General features: G+C 35.3%; 1 protein-coding gene across 3 annotated transcripts in view; it reads left to right on the top strand.

The window, feature by feature from the left end:
- The window catches only part of RFX3 (regulatory factor X3), a 325,625-nt gene that overhangs the window by 193,914 nt on the left and 103,863 nt on the right, over nt 1-27,848 (top strand). For all 3 annotated transcript variants that reach the window (XM_066257177.1, XM_066257176.1, XM_066257175.1), the window contains exon 4: nt 14,910-15,168. In XM_066257177.1, coding sequence (XP_066113274.1) covers nt 14,910-15,168 — 259 coding nt within the window. The remainder of the gene's footprint in view (nt 1-14,909; nt 15,169-27,848) is intronic.

Here is a 27,848-nt window from a genome sequence, read left to right as displayed (position 1 = left end):
CAGTTAGATTTCTTACTCTCCCTCTTCTTATTTTATATACTTCCACATGTGTTAGAAAAGATTATTCCATATTCTTCCACCATACAGAACAGCCAACTAGAGTTTTATCTCTAACTTGGGTCCAAATCAAATCCCTCTGTCTGTCTGGTAAGAAATGCTTTTTGTTGATGATACTCCCAGAAGATGAGAATGCAGATGTTTATCAAAAACTTTCCAGCACCCAGTGCATGGCCCTACAGCCTGTGCATGATCAGTTAGTAGTGCTTCACTGTTGCTCCTGTCACTAGCATCCCCATGCCACGTAGCCATACGCACAGGTCTCACTCGAGAGGTGGTGATAGCACTCACAGAGATGTGTCATCACTTAAGGAAATGTGTAATCATTATAATTTGATGATACTAAAGTGTTTACCTGGTTCTTACTGTGAATGTGAACATTTACTGCCAGCATGACAGTTATAACAGTCTGAGTTAGTGAGTGAGCATATATTTAAGTTGAACAATTGAAACTGCTTTACACTGCTGGGACTTGGAATGGAATAATTCTTTACTCAAGGGAAAAGGTAACTTAATTCCCTTTGCTCCTGTTTATTTTATCATGGCCTCTGTAGTCACCTAGGTTACGTCATCTATATATTTTCTTAGTTTTCCCAAAAAGGAGTTTATCAAAGGCTGGATCAGTCTTATCCATTTCTACAGATTCTGTGATTTATGATCTCTAATCACTTAGAATACTGTAATTTAACCTGCTGAGAAATATTTCATATAATGTAGCAATAGTCCAATTCAATTGAAATTTGTTGATGTAACTAAGAAATCAATTTTATAAATGATTTTTTCTTTTTCTTAAGATTTTTATATATATTCTATCCCTCCCTTTACCCCCCCTCCCCACATTATTCCTATTGATATTGTGTTTGTAGAAACAGCTATTTCCAGGGACTTCTTGGGTCTTCCTCTCCTGTGGTGTCATGACTTGAGTGTGATATAAGGACTTAGGAGGTGCTGGTGGACAGGCCCAGCAAGGCGGGGTGTGGCTGCATTGTGGGACCATTTTCATTCCATCATGAGTATCCCCCCTGCTCATCTCTACAGTCTCACCTTGTGCTTGGGACACTCACAGGGATGTTCTCATGTAACAGACAATCTGCATCAGTGGCACATGGGTATGGTAGTAGAAGGAGCAGCCTTTGTTGTTAGCAGCCTTTCTCCTCTTTGACTCACACTTCCACCACTCACTCCTCCGTCATGGGAGTCAAAGTAGGAATAAATGCATCATACTATATCATGACCAAATTAAAAAATCTTTTAAAAAATTATTATAAAAGATTTTTCTTATATCAACCACTCTTTGAGCTTAATCACTGTTGAGAGATGTTTGATGTTTTAAAATACAAAATACTCAAATGTTCATTGCATGGATATCTGTTATAAGGTAGACCCGCAGAAAGCCATCTCATGTCTTCCTGTTTAGATTATAGATTTCTCATCAGCCTCAATACAGAATTTTTAAAACTGTGTTTCATAAGATGTTAGTCCATTTTATGGTTACACAAGCAGGGAAATATTGCACTGCACAAAGGCTCTTCTTTTGAGGTCTCTAAATTCCTATTACTAGTCTTCTAAAGGCTCTGAATAACATAGGAAAGAAACACAGTGTTTAAAAATTGAACCACAGAACTTTTTTTCTGAATAATATCTAATCATCAGCTGGCATACTTTGGGTGGTGTTACATTTTTAATATATTGACATTGAATAATTTATTCAAAATCTATAAGCAAGTGTACTGGACTCACGTTTTCAAAATAGTCATTGCTTGAAAGTCATGTAGTTAGTACATTTTTTGAAGCCATCAATCTCTTTCTATAAACTTTAAAATCTACTAATAAGGGACCTTAAAAGAGATATTCTTCAAGTTCTTTTTAAAATTTTTTTAGTGCAATAGTTTCAGGATTTGTGGATACATTTTTTATTTATTTTATTAAAATGCTTTCTTCTTTGAAGAAATGACTGTATGAATTTCTGTAATTTGTATGGAGAGGGTGCTTTCTTCATTTATGCTTCTACTGATATACACATTCAAATGTAGAATCTGGTCTCTCATGTGGATTTCAGGAAGTATATGGCTGATTACTTAGGAAGTTCCTGGAGAGATAGCTGCCCATTGTGGAAAAGAACACCAAAGTCTTTCTACAGCTAGAAAGGGCCTATTTCATGAATCCCATAACAATTCCTTTCTCTCCCAAAATGGACTTTCAAATATGGCTTCTCAGAATGTCAGAGTTAAGAGTGTTGTAGAGATAGTTTATTTCAATTCTTCCAACTTTACGGATTAGTTAACAAAGGTTCAAATAGTTCATAGAGTTCTTATTTTTGGACCCTCAATGCATGGTTATTTTTACTGATCTGCAGGTGATGCCATTTGGTCTTGAATTATTTGGACTGTTTGGGGAAAAGAGTTGACCAAAGTTAGAAAAAAAGTACTAAATTTTATCCATTATACTATTGCAGTATTGTATATATAATAATTGAACCTGTGACTTTTTAAGACTAAGCTTTTTGTTATTCATATAAATATTACTTTGATGGTTTTTAGAACCCCATCTTATACCTTTATAGTTAAACTTATTTTGCAAATATATAATGTTCTTTGTATATTCATAAAAATGTGGTAAAATCCATATGGAACAGTTTTTCAAAATCAAATGTTTTAAATAGCTTTTAAGAGAAAAGGCTGTTTATTGACTGCCTTGCCTATGTTCCTTTTTATTATTTTCCACTAGTAAGTTAAATAATGCACATTAATTTGTAAGAGCAGTTTGTTCCACATTTTCATATTCTGTACGTTGACATCCAAAATAATTCTACATGATAACAATTGGAAGAGTTTAGACATCAATTTTTTTCCTCCTTTCCTCCTCACTTTTTTTTTTTTAAGGAGGAAATGAAAGAAATCCACATGTGCTTTTTTAGGTTTGGATTATTCATTTTCTTAAATGAACTTAAGAGACCCATGTATCATTTCTTACACTGACTACAATATAACCTCAGGAAAATAACATATTTGCATCAGAATTCCTAATCTGGAAAATGAGGATCAATAATTAAAAAGTATTAATTAACCAGGTCTTGTATTGTCTGAAAAAGTATATTCACTTTTTATAAGAGTAAGCACATTAACTGCAAAAGTAAAGCATGTTAAAATTTTCTGCTTGAACAAGGATTTGAGAGCTAGAGTGAGAAGTCTTTGTTGGGGGATATATATTTGAAAAAGTTGGCAATTATGATAGGGGGCCTCACAGAGACTAAGATTTTTTAGGATATGAGTATAGTCCTCTAGCTATGTAAAGTCTAAGGTTGAAATTTGTGATGACCAGAAGGTTCTAGAGAGGGTAGTGCCAACAATTCTTAGTCTGGCCCTCAGAAACGGTCAGACTAACAGAGTTGCCTCCCAGGGAATGCTCTCAGGTCTCAAATTGCTTTTATTTCAGCAGTGTACCTCATTTTGAATATTGAGCATACCACCTATTTACCTGTGTTAGTACTGTGCTTGGTCTCAACAACATATATACAGTACACACTTTAGCTGTGCATCCATTTTCTTAAGACTCACTGGATGGTACTGTATATCCATCTCATTAACAAGTGCCCAATTTCTATATTTCTCTATAGTAAACCCATCAGGATTGACCACATATTATTCAGCCTTTTCCAAGCTGGCTTTCTTCTTCACATGATGGTGAAATTGCTCTTATAAGGGTCATTGGTGATTTCCAGTTGTTATATATCATAGACATTCTTCTAAATTAAATTTTCTTAATCTCTAACAGTCAACCAGCCAGCTACTCTATCCTTGAATCACTGTCTTCTTTTAGCTTTTTCTCACTACGTTCTTAAATTTTCTTCCTATCTTAATTGTATTCTTCTCATAGTATTGACCAAATCATTTTTCTGTTATCTAAACTCTGTGTACATTTCCCTACTGTTCTCTAACTGAAAACATATTTCTTCCATAACAGGACTACCTATTATTCTCAAAACTATCTATTTTTAACTTATCTAACATTTGTCTTTTCCCTACTAGAACATAAGTTTCAAGGAGGCAAATACCTTGTTTATTTGCTCTCCATTCTCTCTCTACTACCTAGAACAGTTAGTTGTGCGTGATAAGTCCTCGATTTGTATTTATTGAATAAGTTACATAAAGAAGAGCATTTAATGACAGGTAAAACACAAACAGGCTACTTGGTAGTTTTAAATACACGGTAAATAAACAATGGAACCAAATTGAGATGTTGCTAACCATAATATTAACATCACTTATCTTTTCCAGGTTTCCTTCTTTCTTTTTTTTTTTCAGTACAAAACTCTTACAGGTTTATGCATATGTACATGGTTGCTCAGTGTGTTTTGCTTTCTCTTTTGAGTAACTATAATTACTGTGCTGTACATTAGATTCCCAGAATTTATCCATCTTATAAGTTATTAAAAGTTTGTATCCTTTGCCAACATCCCCCATTATTCCCACCACCAGCTCCAGGAAAGACTCTCTGCTTTTATATAAAGTTTTATTTTTTTAATATATACAACATATGAGATCAGACTATACTTATTTTTCTCTGTCTTATTTATTTCACTTAACACCACATCCTCAAGGTTCATCCATATTGTTCCAAATGGCTGACTGATATTTCATTTTACATGTATGTTACATTTTCTTTAACTGTTCATCTTTCTTTTTTTTTTGAGACAGAGAGAGTCAGAGAGAGGGATAGATAGGGACAGACAGACAGGAACAGAGAGAGATGAGAAGCATCAATTATTAGTTTTTTGTTGTGACACCTTAGTTGTTCATTGATTGCTTTTTCATATGTGCCTTGACCACGGGCCTTCAGCAGACCGAGTAACCCCTTGCTTGAGCCAGCGACCTTGGGTCCAAGCTGGTGAACCTTGCTCAAACCAGAGGACCCCACGCTCAAGCTGGCGACCTCGGGATCTCGAACCTGGGTCCTCCGCATCCCAGTCTGACACTCTATCCACTGCACCACCACCTGGTCAGGCTTTAACTGTTCATCTTTTGAGGGATACAAGTTGTTTTCATGTCTTGCCTATTGTGAATAATGCTGCAGTAAACATGGGAGTACAGATATCTCTGAGATACTCATTTCATTTCTTTCAGATACAAACCCAGAAGTGGGATTGCTGGATTATATAGTAGTTTTAAAACATATACATAGGGAATCCAGAAATAAACTCATACACATATTATATAGTCAACTAATGGTTGAGAAGAATACATAATAAGGAGAGGATAGTCTCTTCAATAAATGGTGATGGGAAAAATAGATATCAACACACAAAAGGATGAAATTGGACCCGTTTCTTATATCACTCACCAAAAATTAACTAAGATTAGATTGGAGTCTTAAATGTAAGACCTAAAATTGTAAAACTCCTGGTGGAAAACATAGGGGATACCAAAAGTGCAGGCAACAGAAGCAAAAATAAACTAGTTGAACTGTGCGAAACTATAAAGCTTGAGTACAGCAAAGGAAACCATTAATGAAATGAAAAGGCAACCAATAAAATGGCAAAAAATATTTGCAAATCATATATCTAATAAGGGGTCAGTATCCAAAATATATAAGGAACTAACAAAACTCAATAGCCAAAAAGCAAATGATCTGATTTAAAAATGGACAAAGGACTAGGCATTTTTCAGAGAAGACGTAAAATGGCCCACAGTTACATGAAAAGGTGCTCAGCTTCACTAATCATCAACAAAATGCAAATGAAAACCACAATGATATCACCTCACACCTGTGAGGATGGAAATTATCAAAAAGATAAGAGATAACAAGTGTTGGTGAGGATGTAAAGGAAAAAAGGAATCCTTGTGCACTGTTGGTGAGAATGTAAATTGGTGCAGCCACTATGAAAAACAATATGAATGTACCTCAAAAACTTAACAATAGAACCACCATATGTTCCAGCTCAGTTTTTCTTAATTGCAAATTTAGACCAGTGACTCTAACAAAATTTTTATGATCCATTTCTGCCAAAGTCGATTTAAGTTTATGAATCCATTTCTTTGACTTCTGTTGTCTGCACCTTTTTGGTATACTTCAATACTCTTAGAGCATCCTGACCCATGGTGGCACAGTGGATAAAGCATCCACCTGGAACTCTGAAGTCACCAGTTCAAAACCCTGGGTTTACCTGGTCAAGGCATATATGAGATTGATGCTTCCTGCTCCTCCCCTTCTTTGTCTCCTTTTCCTCTCTAAAAATGAATAAAATACTTAAATAAAATAGAACAAAAAAATTCTTAATAGAGCAATGGAAATTTTGATAATGCTCTCATGGATAGCTGCCTAAGAATATTAAACTCCTCTATACCAGTAGACTTTAAATTTCTAAAAACTAAAATAGACTAAAAAATTAATAGTTGTGCAGCAGAACTTTTTTCCCCTTCATACCTGTGAAAGTCAGGCTTAACAGTTTTAGTCTCCCTCAGGGGGTCTCAGAGTGTGTTTACACCAGCACTTTGACATCACCGGAGAACTTACTAGAAATGCCCTCTTTTGGTTCATAGTCCAGTTGTACTGAGTCTGCAAATGTGGGAGTGCAGCCTAGCAATCTGTGTTTTAAAAAGTCCTCTAGATCATTCCGTTGCACCCTGAAGTGTGAGAACCACATTTCTTTATTATAGAAATAAAGAATTCAAATACAAAGTGTAAATGTCTAGGTTATCTTTTGTAATGATAGTAGGATATATATAAAGTTATGATTCTAATACTCTGTACATTATTAATACATATAGCAATAAAATACTGTGTATAATGACAAAGTTCAATTAGTTATTGCAAGAATTATTGACTTTTAGTGTTCATTCTTGCATTCCTCTTTAGGTGAGGTAACAGCTCAATAAATGCTTTTATTTTTTACTTATTGTAAATAGCAATTGAAAATTAGCAGAAATAAGTGTGTTTCTTGAATTTAAATGAAGGCAAGTATTTTATTAGTCTTACTGAGTAATATTTATTACTTTATATTTAAACTATTGTTTTTTATTTTTTGCTAATAATAAGAGTTTAAATGTCAGGTCATTTGAATTCCTTTCTGATTTACTGTTTTCCCTTTGGTGTCTCACGAAATGGACATGTCCTCTTTGGTATGTCTTCTGCCTTTAGTCTGACTTGGAGCATTCAAGAGAAGATCTTTATAGAAACTCAAAATAAGTAGTGCGTGCTGGCCAGCCAGAGATTATGTACACATGAATGCAATTTGTTGAAGCTTCCAAATAATGTTGCCATTTCTGTGCAGGGCTTTGGTGACTGACATGAAAACTTCACAATGGGAAACTGAGGCAGGGTTCTTGGTTTCAAGTAGCAGACACCAATTCTGGGTTTTATTTAAGAAAACAAAGAATTTATTAAAAAATATTTGTGATTCAGGAATTTCCAGTAAATTGGAGAATCAGGCTGAAGAAAGACAGGTATAAGCAATGTTGGTATAGATAAAACCATAGATAAAACCACATCACAGAAGTAGTCCAGTAAGGACACCACAACACTGTACCCATCTCAAACGCTTTACACCATTGCTACCAGTGGATTTTTGTCATAGCTCTCAAAGAGGGGTAATAATTCCTAACCTGTGTGATTCTTCCTAGTCTCCCAATTCTCCTGTTTTCCTCATGTGCTCTCAAACTTTCAAAAATAAAAAGTTGTTCATTCTGGCTGCCTTCACTTATTTCCTCAGTCTCACCACCACTACATGGAAACACCTCCTATCATTATGCCTAATGATCATATTTCAGAATCAGCTCATATGACCCATCTGCAGTATTGAACCCTATTTGCTCCTTGTTTGCCCCTTGAGTTACCATTATAGCTCTGGCCTAAGGCCTTTGTTAAGGTTGTTTCTCAGTATGGAACTTCCCTAACCTCCTCCTACCGTGCTCTTTACTCCTGTCCCAACTTAAAACAAATCCAAACCTCTTTCCATAGTCCATAACAATGTGTTTCAAGGTTTTTAAACTAGAATACACAGTGAGAAAGTTAAATGTTTGTATTCTATTCAGGTAAATATACACATGCACATATGAGTAAGCACACACACATACCATATATGAATGTAATAGAAAAGTTTCTCAGAGTAATTCCTGTCCTTACTAGGTGTTAATATGCTCTGACCCTGTCTAATTTATTTATTTATTTATTTTTTACGCTGTTGTGTCCAATTAAAATTGTGGATCAGGATCTATAGTTTAAAAAATTTTGTTGGCCCTGGCCGGTTGGCTCAGTGGTAGAACGTCGGCCTGGCGTGCAGGAGTCCCGGGTTCGATTCCCAGCCAGGGCACACAGGAGAGGTGCCCATCTGCCTCTCCACCCCTCCCCCTCTCCTTCCTCTCTGTCTTTCTCTTCCCCTCCCGCAGCAGAGGCTCCATTGGAGCAAAAGATGGCCTGGGCGCTTGGGATGGCTCCATGGCCTCTGCCTCAGGCACTAGAGTGGCTCTGGTCTCAACAGAGCGACGCCCGGATGGGCAGAGCATTGCCCCCTGGTGGGCGTGCCAGGTGGATCCTGGTCGGGCGTATGCAGGAGTCTGTCTGACTGCCTCCCCGTTTCCAGCTTCAGAAAATAAAAAATAAAAAAAATTTTGTTTATAGTACTTAAGTAGTGTTTACTTACTTTTAAAACCTCATTTCTTCCTAATATCCTTCTCATTTGTTATAGCCAGCCATTCTAGACTTCTGAGTTCTTCCTAAAGACCAGAATTTTTTTATGTGTTTTAGCTATACTCTCTTTCTGATATAGTTTTCCATAGGGCTGACTACCATTCATTGTTTAGATTCAACCTAAATCTCTCTTCTTTAAGGGTAACATTCTTGACTAAATTTTCTAGTATGCCCCTCCCATTTATTATACTTTAATATATCTATTTTTCTTTTTCCATAGACTTTAGAAAATTTCTAATTATCTCATTTCTGTTCCTTTCTTTTGACCACCTACTCTTTATGTTATGTAAACCTTATGACAGTAGTAGAGGTTATGTCTGTTTTGTTCCTTTTATTCTAGGTGCCAGAATAAATGCTATGTAAATATTTGTTAAAAGAATGATTACAATGTTTTATAAAAACATAAAACATTGCACTAATGTAAGGTATTATAATGATCAATATTACTGTAGCCTATCTTCACAATAAATTTTCCAGTGTAAAAATTTGGAAGATATTTTATTCCTTAATATGCTATTTTCACTACCATTGATTGATTTTATCATTGACTAGCTTATTGGTGAGAGAGGATATTCATGACCTGGATGAAATACAAAACACATAATTTAGAGATATTATATATCTTTTTTGTTTTGGTATTTTCCCGAAGTTAGAAGCAGAAAGTCAGTCAGACAGACTCTTGAATGTACCCGACCAGGATCCACCTGGCATGCCCACTACGGGGCGATGCTCAGCCCCTCTGGGGCATTGCTCCACTGCAACTGGAGCCATTCTAGCTCCTGAGGTGGAGGCCATGGAGTCGTCCTCAGCGCCCCGGCCAACTTTGCTCCAATGGAACCTTGGCTGCAGGAGGGGAAGAGACAGATACAGAGGAAGGAGAGAGGGAAAGGTGGAGAAGCAGATGGGCACTTCTCCTATGTGCCCTGACTGGAAATCAAACCCGGGACTTTTACATGCCAGGTGGACGCTCTACCGCTGAGCCAACTGGCCAGGGCTGAGATACTATATATCTTGAATTATGGATAAGATACCTGAAGTTAAAGAAAACAGAAATTGGTTAAAGATGAGGTAAATTGACATAATCATCCCAGTAACTAAGCAAGCAGGGAATATTCAGAGTTTAGCCAAGATATATACTGAGGCATGATGGGTTGCAAACAGCAATAATTTACCAAATTCAATGAATCAGAGTCCTGACATTTACATAGAACCTTCTAATAGAGTCAGCTATGAAGAAGCTACTTTCAGCCTGACCTGTGGTGGTGCAGTGGATAAAGCGTCGACCTGGAAATGCTGAGGTCGCCGGTTCAAAACCCTGGGCTTGCCTGGTCAAGGCACATATGGGAGTTGATGCTTCCAGCTCCTCCCCCCTTCTCCCTGTCTCTCTCTCTCTCTCTCTCTCTCTCTCTCTCTCTCTCTCTCTCTGTGTCTCCCTCTCCTCTCTAAAATGAATAAATAAAAAATAAAAATATATATTAAAAAAAAAAACTTTAAAAAAAAAAAGAAGCTACTTTCAGCAAGTATGCGCATATCTATATGTTTACATTCATTACTGAATACATATGCAGAACAATGGAAAGATTTCTTCTATAGAAATAATGTGACATTATTTTCTTAACAGTCTGTGGCAATCAATAAATAGCAAAAGGAGCAGAGCAGCATCTTTCAAATGTGAATAGAATTTCTTGGAAATTTAGCTGTTGCAGGACTATACAGTCCAGAAATAGTTGGGCCTGACCTGTGATGGCACAGTGGATAAAGCGTTGACCTGGAATGTTGAGGTCGTCAGTTCGAAACCTCTGACTTGCCTGGTCAAGGCACATATGGGAGTTGATGTTTCCTGCTCCTCCCCCTTTCTCTTTCCTTTCTAAAATGGAAAAAAAAGATTCAGAAATAGTTAACTTTTCAATCAGATATGCCAAATATTGCATTATTTTCTCAAACATATGTATTTTGGAAATTTCTGAGGAAAAGAGTGCACATATTTTCATTATACAATATGATAGAAAAGCTAATCTAAGATATCAGAATTAGAGTCATTATTTCTAGTACCTAAGAAAGAACTGCTTGTTTTTGCTCTTGGTGCTTCTTTTTTCCCATAAATTCTTCAGTATTTATTCAGGAGCTTAGAATGTTTAGACCATGGAAAGACCTCTTGGGGTTATTTGTGCATAACTCCGGCTCTGAGTCCAGACTGTACTCCAACAAATAGGTGGATGCTTATCTTCTTACCTTTAAAGAACAATAACTAAGAATATGATGGTCTGCCTCTCTTACCCAATCCAGTGTTTAAAATCTTCTCTCTTTCTAATTGCAAGTGTACATTATTTGTCAGAGAAAGACTGATTTCCTAATAAAATTGTCCTTTTTCCCTCCCCTAGAAATTGTCAGCCTTTACCCCAGGGCATGTTGCATGTTTATGCAATAGCCAAGCCTTCTCGGGCCCATGGGTCATGACTCAATAATGAGGATAGTTTATGGATTAGACATAGTCTTTAGTGACTTTTACCATTGTCTTGTTCTTTGCTTATTTTCTAGCTCGTGAATAATCTCCAGCTAGAGAGAATTATGAAAATCAAAGAAGGTTGCACTTTGCTGCCATATTTTAAAAAAAGCATTTATTTATTGACTAGAGAAAGATAGCTAGATAGATATACACATCAGTTTGTTGTTCACTTATTTATGCATTCATTGATTAATTTTTGTATATTTGTATGTGCACTAACTGAGAATCAAACCCACAACCTTGGCGTATCGAGATGACGCTCTAACCAGCTGACCTAGTCAGGGCCTTACTGCCATATTTTTATAATGACTTGAAGGCTACAGATATAGATTTTATAAATCTATGGTACATTTGTTTGCATAACTAAATTTCACTGAGAACTAACTAATTATATAAAAGAGGCATACCTAAAAGATGGAGTGATAAAAATCCCTTGAAATGTTTCTCGTGATAGGGTAGTAACTTCCATAGTCATAGAATTCCAAGTGTGTGACAAAAAGTAACCTCTGAAATAATTCCTCCTTTTCTAAATCTTTACCATTGTGAGTACCTCTGCAGATTCTGGGTGAGAGAGGAGAATTCATGTGACCTTTACTACCCGTTAAGGCTATTTCCCAATAGTCATTCACAAATATCATTGACACACAAAAAAGGTAAAAGTTCTTAGATGTGACAAAATGGTTAAGAGTATGGGCTTAGTACAGATTCCAAATCGATTTTTTACCAGCTGTTTTCTTTGGACAATGCTACTCAACCTATTCAACTTATCTGTGAAATAGGAATTCTAATAGTACCTAACTCACAGAGTTGAAATGACAATTAAGTGAGTTAATACCTGAAGCACATAGAATAGTGCCTGTACATAATAAATTGTCATTATTTTAGCTGTCATTTGTGATTATTATGTTTTGTATGTGAAATCAACTTTTTAGGGGGCATGCTTAAGCATTTTGCTAAGACTGAAAATAAAAGCTGCCATCAGGTCTTGCATCTGTCGAAGTATTTATTGTCCTTTATCTATGTGTATAACTTATTTGACTGTACTTAAATATCAACATCAGATTGTATTAAGTACAGTTGAGTAGGGTCACTGTCATATTCAATGGCCATAAATTAAGATGACCTCATTTCTCTTTATACCTAAATATGTATTATAAATGGCACTTTTCTCTCTTAAAAAATGTTTTCTATGAGATTGTTTCTATCATCACTCCAAACTAAAATTTGTACCTGGTTTTACTTGGTGGTTCTTTCTGGAATGCATTAACTTTACTCAGTGTGCAATACTTTCAGAGCACTATTAGTATTTTACTAAAATTTACTTCATAAATAATATTACAAGTGTAATTTGTAATTAATTCAAATGACCTGTTTTAAATATTACATACAAATCATTGAATAGCATAATTTCTCATGTTTTAGCTAAACAAAAAAGGATTTATGTTTTATAAATTTTTAAACTGTTATGTCAGATCATATTTTAATCTGTTGATTAGTGTGCCCACAGTGTACCAGCAACTGTGTTAAGTATTAAGGGCACAGGTGGAAATAAAACATAATATCATGGCAGTACAAAGACATGAAGAACTTAACAGTATGTTGAGAGTTGTATTTCAGGTATGCACAGGGTAGGCATTAGGAAAATACACAGAACAAAGTTTAACAGCCCTGTGAAGAGGGCCACAGAGGGCAAGAGGTATGGAAAAATAATTTGGAGATAAGGTGATGCTTGAAGTGAGAGTTTATGAATGATGAAGACAAAGGAAAGGAGTTAAAGAAAAATGCAAAGGCCTTTCAGGCAAAAGAAATCATGAGCAACAAAGCAGGAAGGCAAAAGAAAATGGCACTTTGGGATATCAGCAAAAAGGTCAGTGTGATGTGAATACAGAAAGCATTTTAGGACAAGGGTTGTGAATTCCTTCTGGAGGCAAGAGAGAATCATGGAAAGGTTTTTAAGAAAAATTTTATTTTTGTATTTGCATTTTAGAAAAATCCCCTTGGCAGCACAGTTGATTGATAGAGATAGATTGGAAGAGAGCCCGATTAGAGGAAGGAAAACCAATTAGAAGGCAATTATAATGCAGAATATTATACATGTGTTGAGCATGGGTATAAAGAGAATTGGAAAATTATTTAGTAGGTAAAATTAATAGGACTTAGTGACTGATGTCAGTCTGAGTAAGGAAGGAGCAGTCATTCTAAAGCTGAGGATGGTGGTGGTACTTGCTCTTGAGAGGGGGAATATAAGAAAATGAACAAGAGAGATAAGGAATTTACTGTTAACTTTTATATAGCATAGTGTTTCCTAGTAAAGACAGCCAGGTAGCTGTTAGAAACCTAGATTTAAAGTTCTTAAAATACAACTAGAAAGTAGAGAAAGTGGAGATAACTTACACAAGATTGTTTACTATGAGCATTTATATGGGTTTATATTATATGGTAAATGTACATGGTTTGAATAAAATGAGAAAAAATAAGAGCTAAACATGGAGACCTCAGAAAAATATCAGTGTTTAAAGTGTCAGAAAAATGGAGCTTTGAAATGTTATTGAAAGGTAGTGGTTGAAAAAGTAAAAAGTGGAAAAGAAATGCCCTATAAACTAAGGCTCAAGAGAGGTTAAGAGAAAGGGAGAAACCTTGTGTATACACAGAAAATGCTTGAAAATATACATATTAAATTGTCAGTAGTGGCTGTCTCTGAGATGTGGGTTGAAAAGAGTGACAAAAAAACTGGAAATTTTAACTTAATATTTGAATTTTTAATAAAAGTATCTCATACTTCTCTGTACTATTTTTTGCAACTTCTTGTGAGAATTCTATTAAAATTAAAAATGAAAACAAAAGTTATGGTATAATAAACTGAAAATGAAAAATTGATCAATCAGACAAGCTTAATCAGAACTGAAAAAAGGAGGAAAAGGGCAGCATAGAATAGTCAACAATGCTGTATTACAGATAGGTAAAAAAGATAAGGACTGACAGAAGCCTTATATCTTGGTATTTAGATTTGGTCACAAGTGACTTTATTAAACACAATGAAAGGCTAAGGGCAGAAGCTTTACTGTCGTTGTTGGGAAGTGCAAAGTGTGGGCATGAAGAGCTGATGTAGTCATCCATCAAGGAGAATCTTGAGAGTAGAGGGAGAGAGAGATATAGATAGAGATTTAGGGTGGAAGGTGAGTAACCTGCTCAAGATCCCTGTTGTGACAAGAAAGACATCCATTTAAGCTTCCTTAGTCATGGAAGTTTATTGAAAGTAACCCAGGAATGTGAAGTAACTTGGGAAGCTGACTTATCAGCCCCCAGTCATGCCAGATCCCAACTTTTCTAAAACTGGGATTTGCAAGAAATTTTATAAGGAATTGAAGAAATCACTCAGCAAACCTTTTTAGAGGGAAAAGACCTGAATTTATTTCTATTCTGGAAGTAGACACTAGCTCTAAAGTACACAGCAGTGTTGTGGTACTTAATAAAGAAAAGTACCTTTAAGTTGAAAAGTAAACACAACTACTGGAAATGAAGGTCCATACAAAATAAAAAACTTGCCATGTTCTAAAGGCTAAGATAATTGATATATTTTAAACATAAATGCACACTAGAAAAAATTAAAGAAGATGAAATAAATACGTTAGTAAATTTCTTTTTTCTTCTTCTTCTAAAGCCGCACAACAACTTATCCTTACACAGAAACACAGATGTACAGCCAAAACACTGGAGGGAATTACTTTGATACTCAAGGGAGTTCTGCACAGGTGACTACCGTGGTCTCATCTCACAGTATGGTGGGCACTGGTGGGATTCAGATGGGCGTTACGGGAGGACAACTCATCAGCAGCTCTGGAGGAACCTATCTGATTGGCAATTCAATGGAGAATTCTGGTCACTCAGTGACACACACCACTCGGGCCTCCCCAGCGACAGTAAGTATTTGAGTTTTTATTTGTTTAATTTAGCTTCTTGGTAGCCACTGTTGTACATTTTTCAATATATAGAGAAAAAACAACACCGATGGCTGGGGAAAGACAGTGTTGAGTTTTAGTATTATTGTATTATCCAGAATGTAGTATGTGTAGTATTGTGCAGAATGTTACTGACACGCACCCCACAGTTATGGGACTTTGGAAACTTTTATTAATAGTAGGAGCTAAGAGTGCTGATTCTCACTCATTAATACTAATTATAATAGGCCTTCTTTAATGATAGTAAAATACTTTAAATTTCTACTGAAACAACTTCTATATTATGTTAATTCACACTGACTTTTTATGAGATAAAAACCAAGAAGTAATATACAGAGTAAAATATAATTCAGTTTGGAAATTTTACATCTTTTGCCAGTAATATTTATGCTATCTCATGGCCAGAGAAATTACTTAATGCATTTCTCAAACCTTAGACATTTAAATTTGGCCATATTCACATGCACCTATAATGCTATTTACTTAGTGTATTTTTAGTTGATTCACTTTTAAAATAGAAAACAATGTGGGGTTTTTTCTAATGTATATTGAAATTCATTCTTTAAAAGTAGATTTAAAATGTTTACCCATGTGCATTATGCAAAGTCATTTTGCATTCTACCAGAAAGATGCTTTGGGAAGCAATGATCTAGGTAATTTCAATGAAAAGTATCTGTATTGGCTCTGATAATTGCTATGAGCAAACAGTATCTTAGGAACACACATATTTCAATGTTCAAGTTTTAAAAATGAAATAAATATATCTATTTTGACACCAAGTATTTTAATGTATTGAAATGATGTCACCGAGATAGTCATAGAAAGCTGTGTAGAATTTTGTATCATCAAACTGTGTAACCTGAACTTTCTGTTTTCACCTCAACCAAGCATAGAAAAGATTATAATCATTTAGAACTATCTAGCTAAAGTACCAATGAAATTTATTTCCTAGATGTTCTATGTAAAAGGAGCCTGGAGATTTGAAGTAGGCACAAGCACTTCCTTTTTTATTGTCTTACCATATACTTTGTTCTTTTAATGAAGTAAAGGCAGAAACAAATTTTCTAGAGAATAATAATAAGAGAACTTTGCATTTTTCATTTTATGAATTTTCATGATACAACATGTAGTTGGTAAGTACTTTGTATATACTCTTCTGTTTGTAACAATTACATGTGTTTACACTTTCATCCTTTAGCACCTTTACCCTAATCCATTCTTTGAAGCCCTTTACTTTCAGTTCACTATTTCTTACTAACATCAGGAACAGTTCACTAGCAGTTCTCAGTGGAGAGTCCCTTTTTTGTAACCTTTTCTTTGTGTTTTTGAAGCATTTCTTATGTGTATTTGACCTTTGCTTTTCATAATGATAGATAGAACATGTGTAAACTTTTTATTCACAGTATACTTATGTAGATTAGAAACTAAATCATAGCCTCACTGGACCTCAGTTCCTCTATTAATAAAATAGGTGGTTAGTTTGATTGGTTTCCTAATGTCCTCCCAGATTCAAACGCATAATATTTACAAAGGAATTATAAAATTTTCTAGATGAAAAAATAGCTGTATCTTTACCATAAAATAAGAAGCGGTAGAATAGATGTCACTACTTTATAGTGCTCCTGAGAAGGGCCCCCCAGAAAGCCGTTTGCAGTGGGAAGGGAAGTACTGGCCACTTCTCAAGACCTTAGGAAAACTGAAAAAGGGGGAGAAAGAGTTTTCTTTCCTTTGTTTCATCCACCCTCTTCTTGTGATAGCATACCATCTCTCCAGCTCCATCCTTCTCCTACTTGATTTTCTCAAGGCATTTCTGTACCTTCACACTGGTTTCTGGCTACCTGTCAAATGTCCTTATTAACTGGATATATGTTTACCAGATTTATTAGTGCTGTCACTGAGTTGATTATTTCAGGTCATGTAAGTACAGGTGCAAACATTAACAGGATACATTTTATAGTTTGGTTTTTTTTCTACATACACTCCTTATGTCATCCATTACACAAATTTGATGTGTGAGTTTTACAATATTAATTGGCAAATTTAACTGTTAAAATAACTGAATTATAACAACTGGGAGTAGTGGGAAACTACTAAAATTCATTAATATTTAAGGTTTTGTTGTTAAGAATGGTTTTTGTTTTATTATTTTTATAAGAAATTTTCCTCTTTAGTAAAGGAGTATATAAAGGTTAAATAAAAAGATAACTTTTGCCTGGAACAATCATAGGTGCCCTCATCAAAGTACATGTGATAGGTTTACATTATGTAAATATACATCTGTTAGTGTTACTTGGTGTTACTTTGTATTTATTACCAAAATTTATATTAAACTTAGATTTTCCTCTCCATTGTGCTGGAGATGTTCATCTGCTCTATTCACAGTGAGGTGGTGATTCCGTTTACAATCTCACATCTGTTACTATAGTACCATGAAACCTATTAAGATATCCTATCATCCTCCTCTTGCCAAATGTTAGAATATGTATAGCTTTTTGGTAGTTCAGACTGCTAAAATTCGAGATTTTTTGGTAATTGCCATATTATTAAAGGGAATTTGCTTATTTTTATGTATGTTTCATTCACTATAGAGCCACACAAAGAATTTATGAGCACAATCTCCCTCCCCCTCCTTCCCCTTCTCCCTCTCTCCCTCCCTCCCTCCCTCCCTCCCTCCCTCCCTCCCTCCCTCCCTCCCTCCTTTCTTCCTCCCTCCCTCCCTCCCTCCCTCCCTCCCTCCCTTCTTTCCTTCTTCCCTTTCTTTCTGAGAGAGAGAGGCAGGGAAAGAGAGAGACAGGAACATCAAGCTATTCTTGTATGTGCCTTGACCAGGGAATCAAGCCAGCAACCTCCATTTTCCAGGACAATGCTTCAACCAACCAAACTGTCCAGCTAGGGCTTAATTTTTATTGATTTTTAGAGAGACAGAAAAAGGCGAGGAGGAAGGGAAGTCTTTGTTGTTCCACTCAGTCATTCTCATGTGTGTCCTGACCAGGGATTGAATTCACAACCTTGTTTTGGAACAACACTCTTAACTGACTGAGCTAACAAGTCAGGGCCTTTTTCTTTATTTTTAAAAAAAATTGTATTGAACCTATTTTGATGGCACTTGTTAATAAAATTATATAGGTTTCAAGTGTGCAATTCCATAATATATCATCTGTATATTGTATTGTGTGTTTGCCTCCCAAAGGCAAGTCTTTCATCACCCTTTACCCTTTTTATTTTATTCCCCTTTACTGTCTTCTACCTCCCCCACTCCCCCTTTCTTTCTAGTTATCACCATACTGCTTGCTCTGTGTCTATAAGCACAGTCTATAACAATTTGCTGGTCAAGACTCAAGCTGTTTCTTTCCAAATGTCAAGCCAGATAGTGCCATATAAATTCACTTCTTCTAGCTGCTTAATAGCCTGTCACCTATAGCCTTCCTGGTGCAAATGACTGTGTAAGAGAAGCCTATACTGTGGACAATTCCTGACTGGAATCGGACTGTTACTTAAGAGCCTATAATAAGTGAAATGTCAGTTAATTCAGTTGATATAGAACTAGTTCAATTTGAGTACTTGAAAATAACACAAATGTAACATCATTATTCAGTTCCCGGTTAGCAAGGTTTTCTTCTCTAGTTCTCCAAATAATTGCCTTGACTTTCTCTTATAAGCTCTGTGTCTACTGAAATATTTTCATTTGAATTTCATAACAATAATTTCCTGCCATAAAGGAAAGTTTACTCCAGTGTGTAAACCAATTTCTCAAGATATGCCAATGAAATAAGATAATTATTTGAAATTGAAGCCACTGCTAAGAAAGATAAATGATTAGCACTTGAATATTTTCTTACCTAGTCTAATATTCAATATAAAACTATCTTTCTCATACTAGAAGGATCTCCAAATCCTTTATGGAGAATTTTTATTTGAGCATATGATTTAATTTAGTTTCATAACTTTAAATGAAAAAGCTATTTTACATAAACATGGTTTAGGATTTCGTTTTTGCTATGTATTGTAAAAATTGTCAGTTTTCAAAGTACCTAGAAAGGTCAGAATTTTAAAAATTTTAAATGATTATGATGGTAACAAATTAAATTTTATTTGATGACTATGTTACCCTCTTCTACCTCTCCCTCCCCCTTCTTTCTGGAAATCCCCATACTATTGTGAATGAACCATACCAGTGTTCATTTATTTGATCATTTATTTGGAGTCCATGTGTGTACAAATTATATGTATTTATATGTTTTTACATATGTAAATATATACACACATTTAAAAGGCATTCCCTGCTGATAATATTAAGTAAGAATTTTCAAAAATAGTAACCTCTTTGTTGAAATATCTCTGGATATGGCTTCAGCTAAGTCACTACTTGAATAAATATTTTACAATTCATTAAATTAATTCTAGGCATCTAATTATTGTTACTTTTTTAAGAGCATGCATATATCAAGGTAGAAGAGTTGGCTAAAGTCATAATTCTGAATTCATTATACTTTGATCTTTTAACTGCATCACCAAGTTTTCTTGTGTTTTTATTCATTTGAAACTCTAATTTCTTCTTCTTGGTTATTTTTGTGTATAAACATGTCAGTTACAGAATTTTGGAATTTTCTAACCTGAACACAATTTGCGTTTGAGTATCAAAATTTTGTGATTGTAGTAGGTGACATTTTGTGTTCATCACAACACAGTTTATCTTATACCACTCTATAAAGTAATTAAGAATTTGCTTTAAGAAGTTTTATTTTTTTCACTACTCCATAAAATAACATTTGTATTCTTATAATTAGATGCTTATTTCTGGAGATTTTTTTTCTTCTTGTTAGCTATTAATCACTGTTGAGACTCTGATATGAAAGCTACTTTTTACATCTTTCTATATATACGTTTAGTAATTATATATTTTAAGTGACTTTTGCTAAAATTAGATCTCACCAAGGGGCACAGGAAAATGTGTTGAAACTAAAATTGTTCATATTTCTCCCTCTTTTGATTAATGTAAAATATTATAATTTCTTTCAGTTACTTAGGGGAAAATTTGAATGTCCATCCACTCCTATACAAGTAAAAGTTTAGCTTTACTTGTACAATTTATAGAAAGTTAAGAATTTCTTTAAGACTTATAGATGCTTTATTTCTTTATCCTTGGGTTTATATATTTATAGATTTGCTACCGGGAATGGTTCTTTTCGAAGAAGATGAATAAATACATAAAGCGCCAAAAAAGGATTTTGCCGTCTTATTTTTTTTTTGGAGTGGTGCCAATGGCCACTTGTTTTGTTTTAATTTTCTAAATTTATTTATATGAATTAGTTATACAATCTTAAATTGCATAATTCAAAAGATATACAGACATACATAATGCAGTTTCTTTCTCACCCCTGTTCTTCAGTTCTTTTCCTTAAAGGCAATCACTGTTATCCAGTTCTTTTGAGAATATCATTCTAGGGATATTCTGTGAACATACAAGCAGAATGTCTCTCTCTCCCTCTCTCATTACAATTTTTAAATCCAGAGGATGATAAAAATACTGCATCTTCACCTGGCAGTATATCTCAGAGATTTTTTTCATATCAGTACTTGAAGGGCTTCCTTATATTTATGGGAAATGACTATATTAGAAGGCGCTGAGCTGCCCATCTATCTTACCAAAGGGGGGAAAAAAGTTAAAATAATCTTGGATTATTGATTATGGTTATGTAGAAATAGAAAAGCAACATAGTCCCACAAGGTGAAAATTTCTGTTTAGTTATCATATATAAAGGTATGCTTAGGGGAATTTTGTAATTTAGAAAAGTACTTAACTTATGCATAAATCAGTTATATATTATATATATATATATTACAATGTGATTTCTACTTTAAATAATTTTCTGTCTTTCAGTGAGCCTTAATAATAAAAAATATACTTCTCCACTTATTTTGGCAGAAGCATGTATGTGCTTTATGATCTTAGCATTTTCTGTTTTCCTGTGTCTCCTCTTCCCTGAGCCAAAGTGAGCCCTCCAATGGAACTCCTCAGAGAGAATACCGTGAATCTTCTGCTTCCTGCACTAAATCCTAAATTGACTGAAGGTTCTGAGAACTCATTTTTAAAGCACTTGATAAAATGGGGCTTTGAGTGATTTGTAGTCTCAATCACTTTATCTATATTCCATTCAGCTGTCAGTCAGTTCCACACTGCTCTGGCCTTGAAGCTGATAAAGATCTAGAGGCAGTAAAATTTTTTTTAATGGCACTTACATTCTTTTTAACATTTTTTATTTAGAAAATTAAATTTAACAGGGTGACATTGATCCATAAGAGTACATACATTTCAAGGCAGTAATTTTATGGTTAAAGCTACGAGACATTCCAATCCTGGAAATCTTGATAAACTGGAAGGTTAAGGCAAACAGAATGATAGGGGCCTCAGCCTCTCCTGAGTATAGCTGATGGATTCCCCTGAATTTGTAAAGCAAAATATAATGAATTATTTTAATGTTTAGCTATTTTGTATTGAAACAACATTTCAGAACACGGGTGTGTTGTAACAAGCCAGAAATGGCTAGAGTCTATTCCTTGTGAAATCTAGATTAATAAAGTTTAATGGTGTTTATAAATTCTATTTGTAAATATGGAAATAAGCTATGTTCCAGGTCACCTCTGGTAAAATTTTTGCTTGATCTTTGTATTTACAAGTCAAATTTCAAATTAATTTACTAGTTTAAAATTACTATAAATTTTAAAGGAAAAGAATCACTGATGTTTCACTCATGGAAAACAGGTAATCCAGATAAAACATGAGACATATTGGTGGCAAATTAAAATACACTATAGTCTTTGAAATACATGAGTCAGTATTATACTCATAAGATTTAAACCAGGGGTCCCCAAACTTTTTACACAGGGGGCCAGTTCACTGTCCCTCAGACCGTTGGAGGGCCGGACTATAAAAAAACTATGAACAAATCCCTATGTATACTGCACATATCTTATTTTAAAGTAAAAAAAAAAAAAAAAAAAGGAACAAATACAATATTTAAAATAAAGAACAAGTAAATTTAAATCAACAAACTGACCAGTATTTCAATGGGAACTATGAACCTGCTTTTGGCTAATGAGATGGTCAATGTGCTCCTCTCACTGACCACCAATGAAAGAGGTGCCCCTTCCGGAACTGCGGCGGGGGCGGATAAATGGCCTCAGGGGGCCACATGTGGCCCGCCGGCCATAGTGTGGGGACCCCTGATTTAAACATTTCCTCTTCCAATGACCCATGTCTTTTAATGTAATGAGGGAAAATACAACACAATGGCTGTGTCCAAGTATCAATTCTCAAATGAAAGAGAATTTCTCTGTGTCTTCATGTTTATCAGGTCATACCCAAAAGCATGTGATTTGATTACCACTTTCTCAGCATACATAACTGCAATTATGTTCCTTTACTGGTCACAGAGTTATCTCGGTTCTTTTAAAATCTAGCAGTTGTGTTTGATTGTAACTATTGTTGTCTATAATTTTATAGGCTAGGAGTTTTGTGATTTAACTTTAGATTGTTAGAAATAATTTTACACATTTATTTTAAATTTACTTACTTTAAGGTTTAGTAACTTTCCCATCTGCCTTGTAAGAAAGAAACTGTGCTTTCAAAATTATAAGAAAGATGCATTTAAACAAGAGAAGGAAATAAAATATAAAATAGGAGGTAAAAAGGTCAGAATTTACAGATGATATAATTGTATACCTGATAAAAATCATGGAGAATCAAATGGAAAACTATAATAAATAATATTGAGAGCTTAATAAGCTGACTAAGATTAATATACAAAGAAATCAATTGCTTCTCCAGATATAAGCAACAGTAGTTAGAAATATAATGGGGCCCTGGCTGGTTGTTCAGTAGATATAGCATCGGCCTGGCTTATGGATGTCCCAGATTCTATTCCCACTTAGGGCACACAGGAGAAGCGACCTTTGCTTCTCTCCCCCCTTTTCTCCCTCTTTTTCTCCCTCAGCCAGTGGCTCAATTGGCTCAAGCACTGGCCTTGGGCACTGAGGATGGCTTGGTTGATTTGAGCATGTCAGTCTCAGGTACTAAAAGTAGCTCGGTACTCGAGCATCTGCCCCAGATGGGGTTTTCAAGTGGATCCCAGTTGGGGTGCATGCACCCCTGTCTCCCATCCTCTCACTTATAAAAGGGAAAGAAAGGGAAAGAAAAGAAAGGAAAGGAAAGGAAAGGAAAGGAAAGGAAAGGAAAGGAAAGGAAAGGAAAGGAAAGGAAAGAGAAAAAGGAAATATATATAATGGAAGACCTCATTTATTAAAAAAAAAACTCAGAATATACCAGCCAATAAACAATATATGTTTAAGATTCAGCTGCTGAATAGAACTTTTTAAAGTTTCTAAGGGACACAAAAAGCTTTTGTAATTGAAAGGGAAGTTTTAGTGTCAAATACTTTGAATATCCCCAAATTAATTTAAATTATTTCAATATAACCCCAATGAAGATAGCAATAGATTTTTTCCCTAAAGGCTGTTTATAAGTAAACATGAAAGAATAGTGAAGAAAATTTTGTAAAAAGAAAAATAATGGAGGGTGGGAAAGGTTAGAAACAGCCCTACCAGTTATTCAAATATAAAATAATAGTTAAAACAGAATTGTCTAGGCACAGTAATAGACCAACAGTGAACTAAAAGGCCATACATAGCCAAATTCATATAGGAATATAGTGTATGATAAAAGTGGGTTAGCCTGTCAGTGGACAAATAATGGATCACCAGCAAATATGTTTGGGATAATAGGACAACTATTTAGAAAATAAAATTAAATTAGTTTTATAAATTATACCTTATATAAAAATTAATTTTACTTGGATGGAAAAATGCATTTTATTATTTTCTCATAGTGGAGAAGCATGTTGTAAAATCCAGAAGCTGCAAAGAATATATTGATAAGATCAACTATATAAGTAAAAACATTTCAATAAACAAAATAAAACCACAGTAAACAAAGGCAACAGTGAAATGACGGCCTGGCATAAAGCTTGGGACATTATATTCAAAGGACTAATTTGTTTAATATATTTCAAAAATCCATCAGAAAAGAAAAAAGACAAAAATGGGTAAATTATATGAACAGGCAGTCCACTGAAATGAAAATGAAAAATTAACTACAGAGAGCTGCCATTTTTTATCTCTCACACAGGCATAACTGAGAAAGTAAGACTTGGCAAGGGTGTAAAGAAACAGGCATTCTTATTTATTGTTGATTTGAATCAAATTGGTACAGGACTGAAGAGCAATATGGAAATTTGAAAGTCCACATATCCCTTGACCCAGAGATTGTACTTCTCGGAATTTACACTACTGTTGACACTCCTACATATATGAAATGGTGCATAAACAACTATGTTCATTGTAGAATTATTTGTAATTAAAAAAATTTTGGAAAAAGCCAAATTTTGGACAAATCCATCATCAGGGAACCAGTTAAATATATTTTGGTGCATTTGTCTATTCAGTAGAATTTTATACAACTTAAAAAGAGTAAGACAATGTATGTGTATGTAGATATTGATATAGAAAGATCTCCAAACATGAAAAAATAAGGGGTTTTGTGTGTGTGTGTGTGTTTAAATAGAAACATGCATTTGTATATGCTTATATAAGCACAAAAAACACTAGAAGAATGCATGAAGAAAAAGGGTGGGAGGCATGTAATTATATTATTTATTCAAAGAAGTGATTATTTTCAAAATCTCAAGCAAGTTATAAATGATTACAAAGTCCATCTATTTGGTCTTGTTTTCCAAATGCGTGTAGCTGAAACAACTTCTATTTTTTTAATGTTCCCAATATAAGACTCTCTATGACCTGTAACAATTCCAATTAAACTAAACCTTGTTTCTAGGTTTCAGAAAAAGTCCTCCCTTTATTAGACTGTTGAAAGCTTAGAGAATAAAAGCTGGCATTAAATTTAGTAAAGGTTTTTAGAGCCGGTTCTTCTTACTCAGTATTTTGGAGTGAAGTGAGTGTTTTGTATTTGCATCCGTGTACTTACAGTCCGTATTATTTTCTTTAGTAATTAACTCCTTCAAACATTTACTGAGCAATCGCTATTGACCAGGCACTGTGCTTCTAAGAATATAAACGTTTACAATATGGGTAATGGAGCTAGTTTCAGTACCAAAATTTCGCTAATCCTTCAAGGCAAAAATGGAAATTCACAAGTAACTCCCAAATTTCTTTTAAGTGGGAAGTTTCATCCTTTCACATTATTTTTAAATCAAAAATATTAATATGTTATAAATTGATTAATTTTAGATTCACTCAAAATTTGCTTATATTCTTATTTTGTTGCTAAAACAAATTGGAAAATTGCCTAAAGTTTGGGTAGGATTGGGTAGCAAGAGAATTAAAGAAAAGTGAAAATCCAAATAATGTATAGATTTCAAAATCACCCTTTAAATAAAATTAGCTAGCACCGTTGTAGGAGTGCCCATTACTTCCTTACTTATTTTCCTTGAAGTAGTAATTGCAGTCTGGCAAAGAAAAACATTTTTATCATATTTTGGTGCAATGGTCCTCACATTTGAGTAAGCATTCTCTGGAGCATGGGTTAAACGCATCCCTGGACCCTAACCGAGGGGCTCATTTTGATTCACTGTGGGGAGGAGCCCAAGATTTGCATTTCTTACAAGCACCCAGGTAATTCTTCTAATGCTGATCCAGGACCAAACTTTTTTAAATATTCTGTTTTAGTGATTATAGAGACTTAAGTACAGAGTGAAAATGTTCTGAGTACACAGAATAATCTGTAAAAGGCAGATTTGAATATGTAAACTTGGCCTTGAAACCCATCATTTAATCTTAACCCAGCAGATTCCTGAAAGGTAATTCTAGTCCTAAATGCTTATGCAGTTGATGATCAGAATATAGTTTTATTGTCACCCACTGATAATACCAATCTGTAGGGTCCTGGTGAGGGTAAGGGAGTGAGGGATCTGGGCTTTACAGAATGAACAGAGGAAGCCGAAACCAACAGTCTTGGTTTTAGGACACTTAACTTAAACCATATGTTATCAGAATACATTTTATTTGTGCTAGTGTCTCATACAAATGTTTTTTCCAAATAAATATTCTAGGATAGTTTCAGGTGGCAGAAAATTGCCAAAACTTCTGATTTAAAGCATAATAATTTTTTTTTCTCTAGATGTCATAAAATTATCAGTGAATAAAGAAGATTTCATATAGCTAAACTTTTGCAAGACCTGAAATTCCAAATGCTTAGTAAGGTTAAGATTTTTGTCTATAATTTCTGGTTCATGATAAAATGAAAAGCAAAGTTTGCTAGGTGTGTTTTCTGGGCATTTACAAATATTTTTTAAGAGTTAAAAAAACAACCTGGCCAGATGATGGCACAGTGGATGGAGCATCGGACTGGGATGTGGAGGACCCAGGTTCGAGACCCCGAGGTCGCTAGTTTGAGTATGGGCTCATCTGCTTTGGGCAGAGCTCACCAGCTTGGACCCAGGGTCACTGGCTTGAGCAGAAGGTTACTTGGTCTGCTGAGGGCCCATAGTCGGGGCACATATGAGAGGGCAATCAATGAACAGCTGGGGTGTTGCAGCGAGAAACTGATGGTTGGTGCTTCTCATCTCTCTCTGTTCCTGTCTGTCTGTCCCTGTCTCTCTCTCTCTCTCTCTCTGTCTCTGTAGAAAAAAAAAAGAGTTAAAGAAACAATCTACCTGGCATCTCACAGTTAAGCTTCTTTTCAACATTGCCATGGAGAAATATATTTATATGTTGATTTCTATTATTTGAATATACAAATTAATGAACAGCATCATATTTTGAGCCTTAGCTTCAGTGAGATATTTCTATCTGCATTATCTCTTGTGTCCAAAGAGATTCTTAGAAGAAAATTTCCAGCACCTAGAAGGAAACTAATTTAACTCCTTAATGTAGAGCAGGGGTCCCCAAACTATGGCCTCGCGGGCCACATGCGGCCCCCTGAGGCCATCTATCCGGCCCCTGCCGCACTTCAGAAGGGGCACCTCTTTCATTGGTGGTCAGTGAGAGGAGCATAGTTCCTATTGAAATACTGATCAGTTTGTTGATTTAAATTTACTTGTTCTTGGCCCTGGCCGGTTGGTTCAGCAGTGGAGCATCGGCCTGGCGTGCAGGGGACCCGGGTTCGATTCCCGGCCAGGGCACATGGGGAGGCGCCCATTTGCTCCTCCACCCCCCCCTTCCTCTCTGTCTCTCTCTTCCCCTCCCGCAGCCAAGGCTCCATTGGAGCGGGGATGGCCGGGGCGCTGGGGATGGCTCCTTGGCCTCTGCCCCAGGCGCTAGAGTGGCTCTGGTCACTGCAGAGTGACGCCCCGGAGGGGCAGAGCGTCGCCCCCTGGTGGGCAGAGCGTCGCCCCTGGTGGGCGTGCCGGGTGGATCCCGGTTGGGCGCATGTGGGAGTCTATCTGACTGTCTCTCCCCGTTTCCAGCTTCAAAAAAAAAAAAGAAAAAAAAATTTACTTGGTCTTTATTTTAAATATTGTATTTGTTCCCGTTTTGTTTTGTGTTTTTTTTTTTTTTTACTTTAAAATAAGATATGTGCAATGTGCATAGGGATTTGTTCTTTTTTTTTTTATAGTCCGGCCCTCCAA

The sequence above is a fragment of the Saccopteryx bilineata genome, chromosome 2 (genome assembly GCF_036850765.1).
Source record: "Saccopteryx bilineata isolate mSacBil1 chromosome 2, mSacBil1_pri_phased_curated, whole genome shotgun sequence".
Lineage (NCBI taxonomy): Eukaryota > Metazoa > Chordata > Mammalia > Chiroptera > Emballonuridae > Saccopteryx > Saccopteryx bilineata.
The sequence above is the reverse complement of the archived record's forward strand: the minus strand, read 5'-3'. Positions and strand labels throughout refer to the sequence as shown.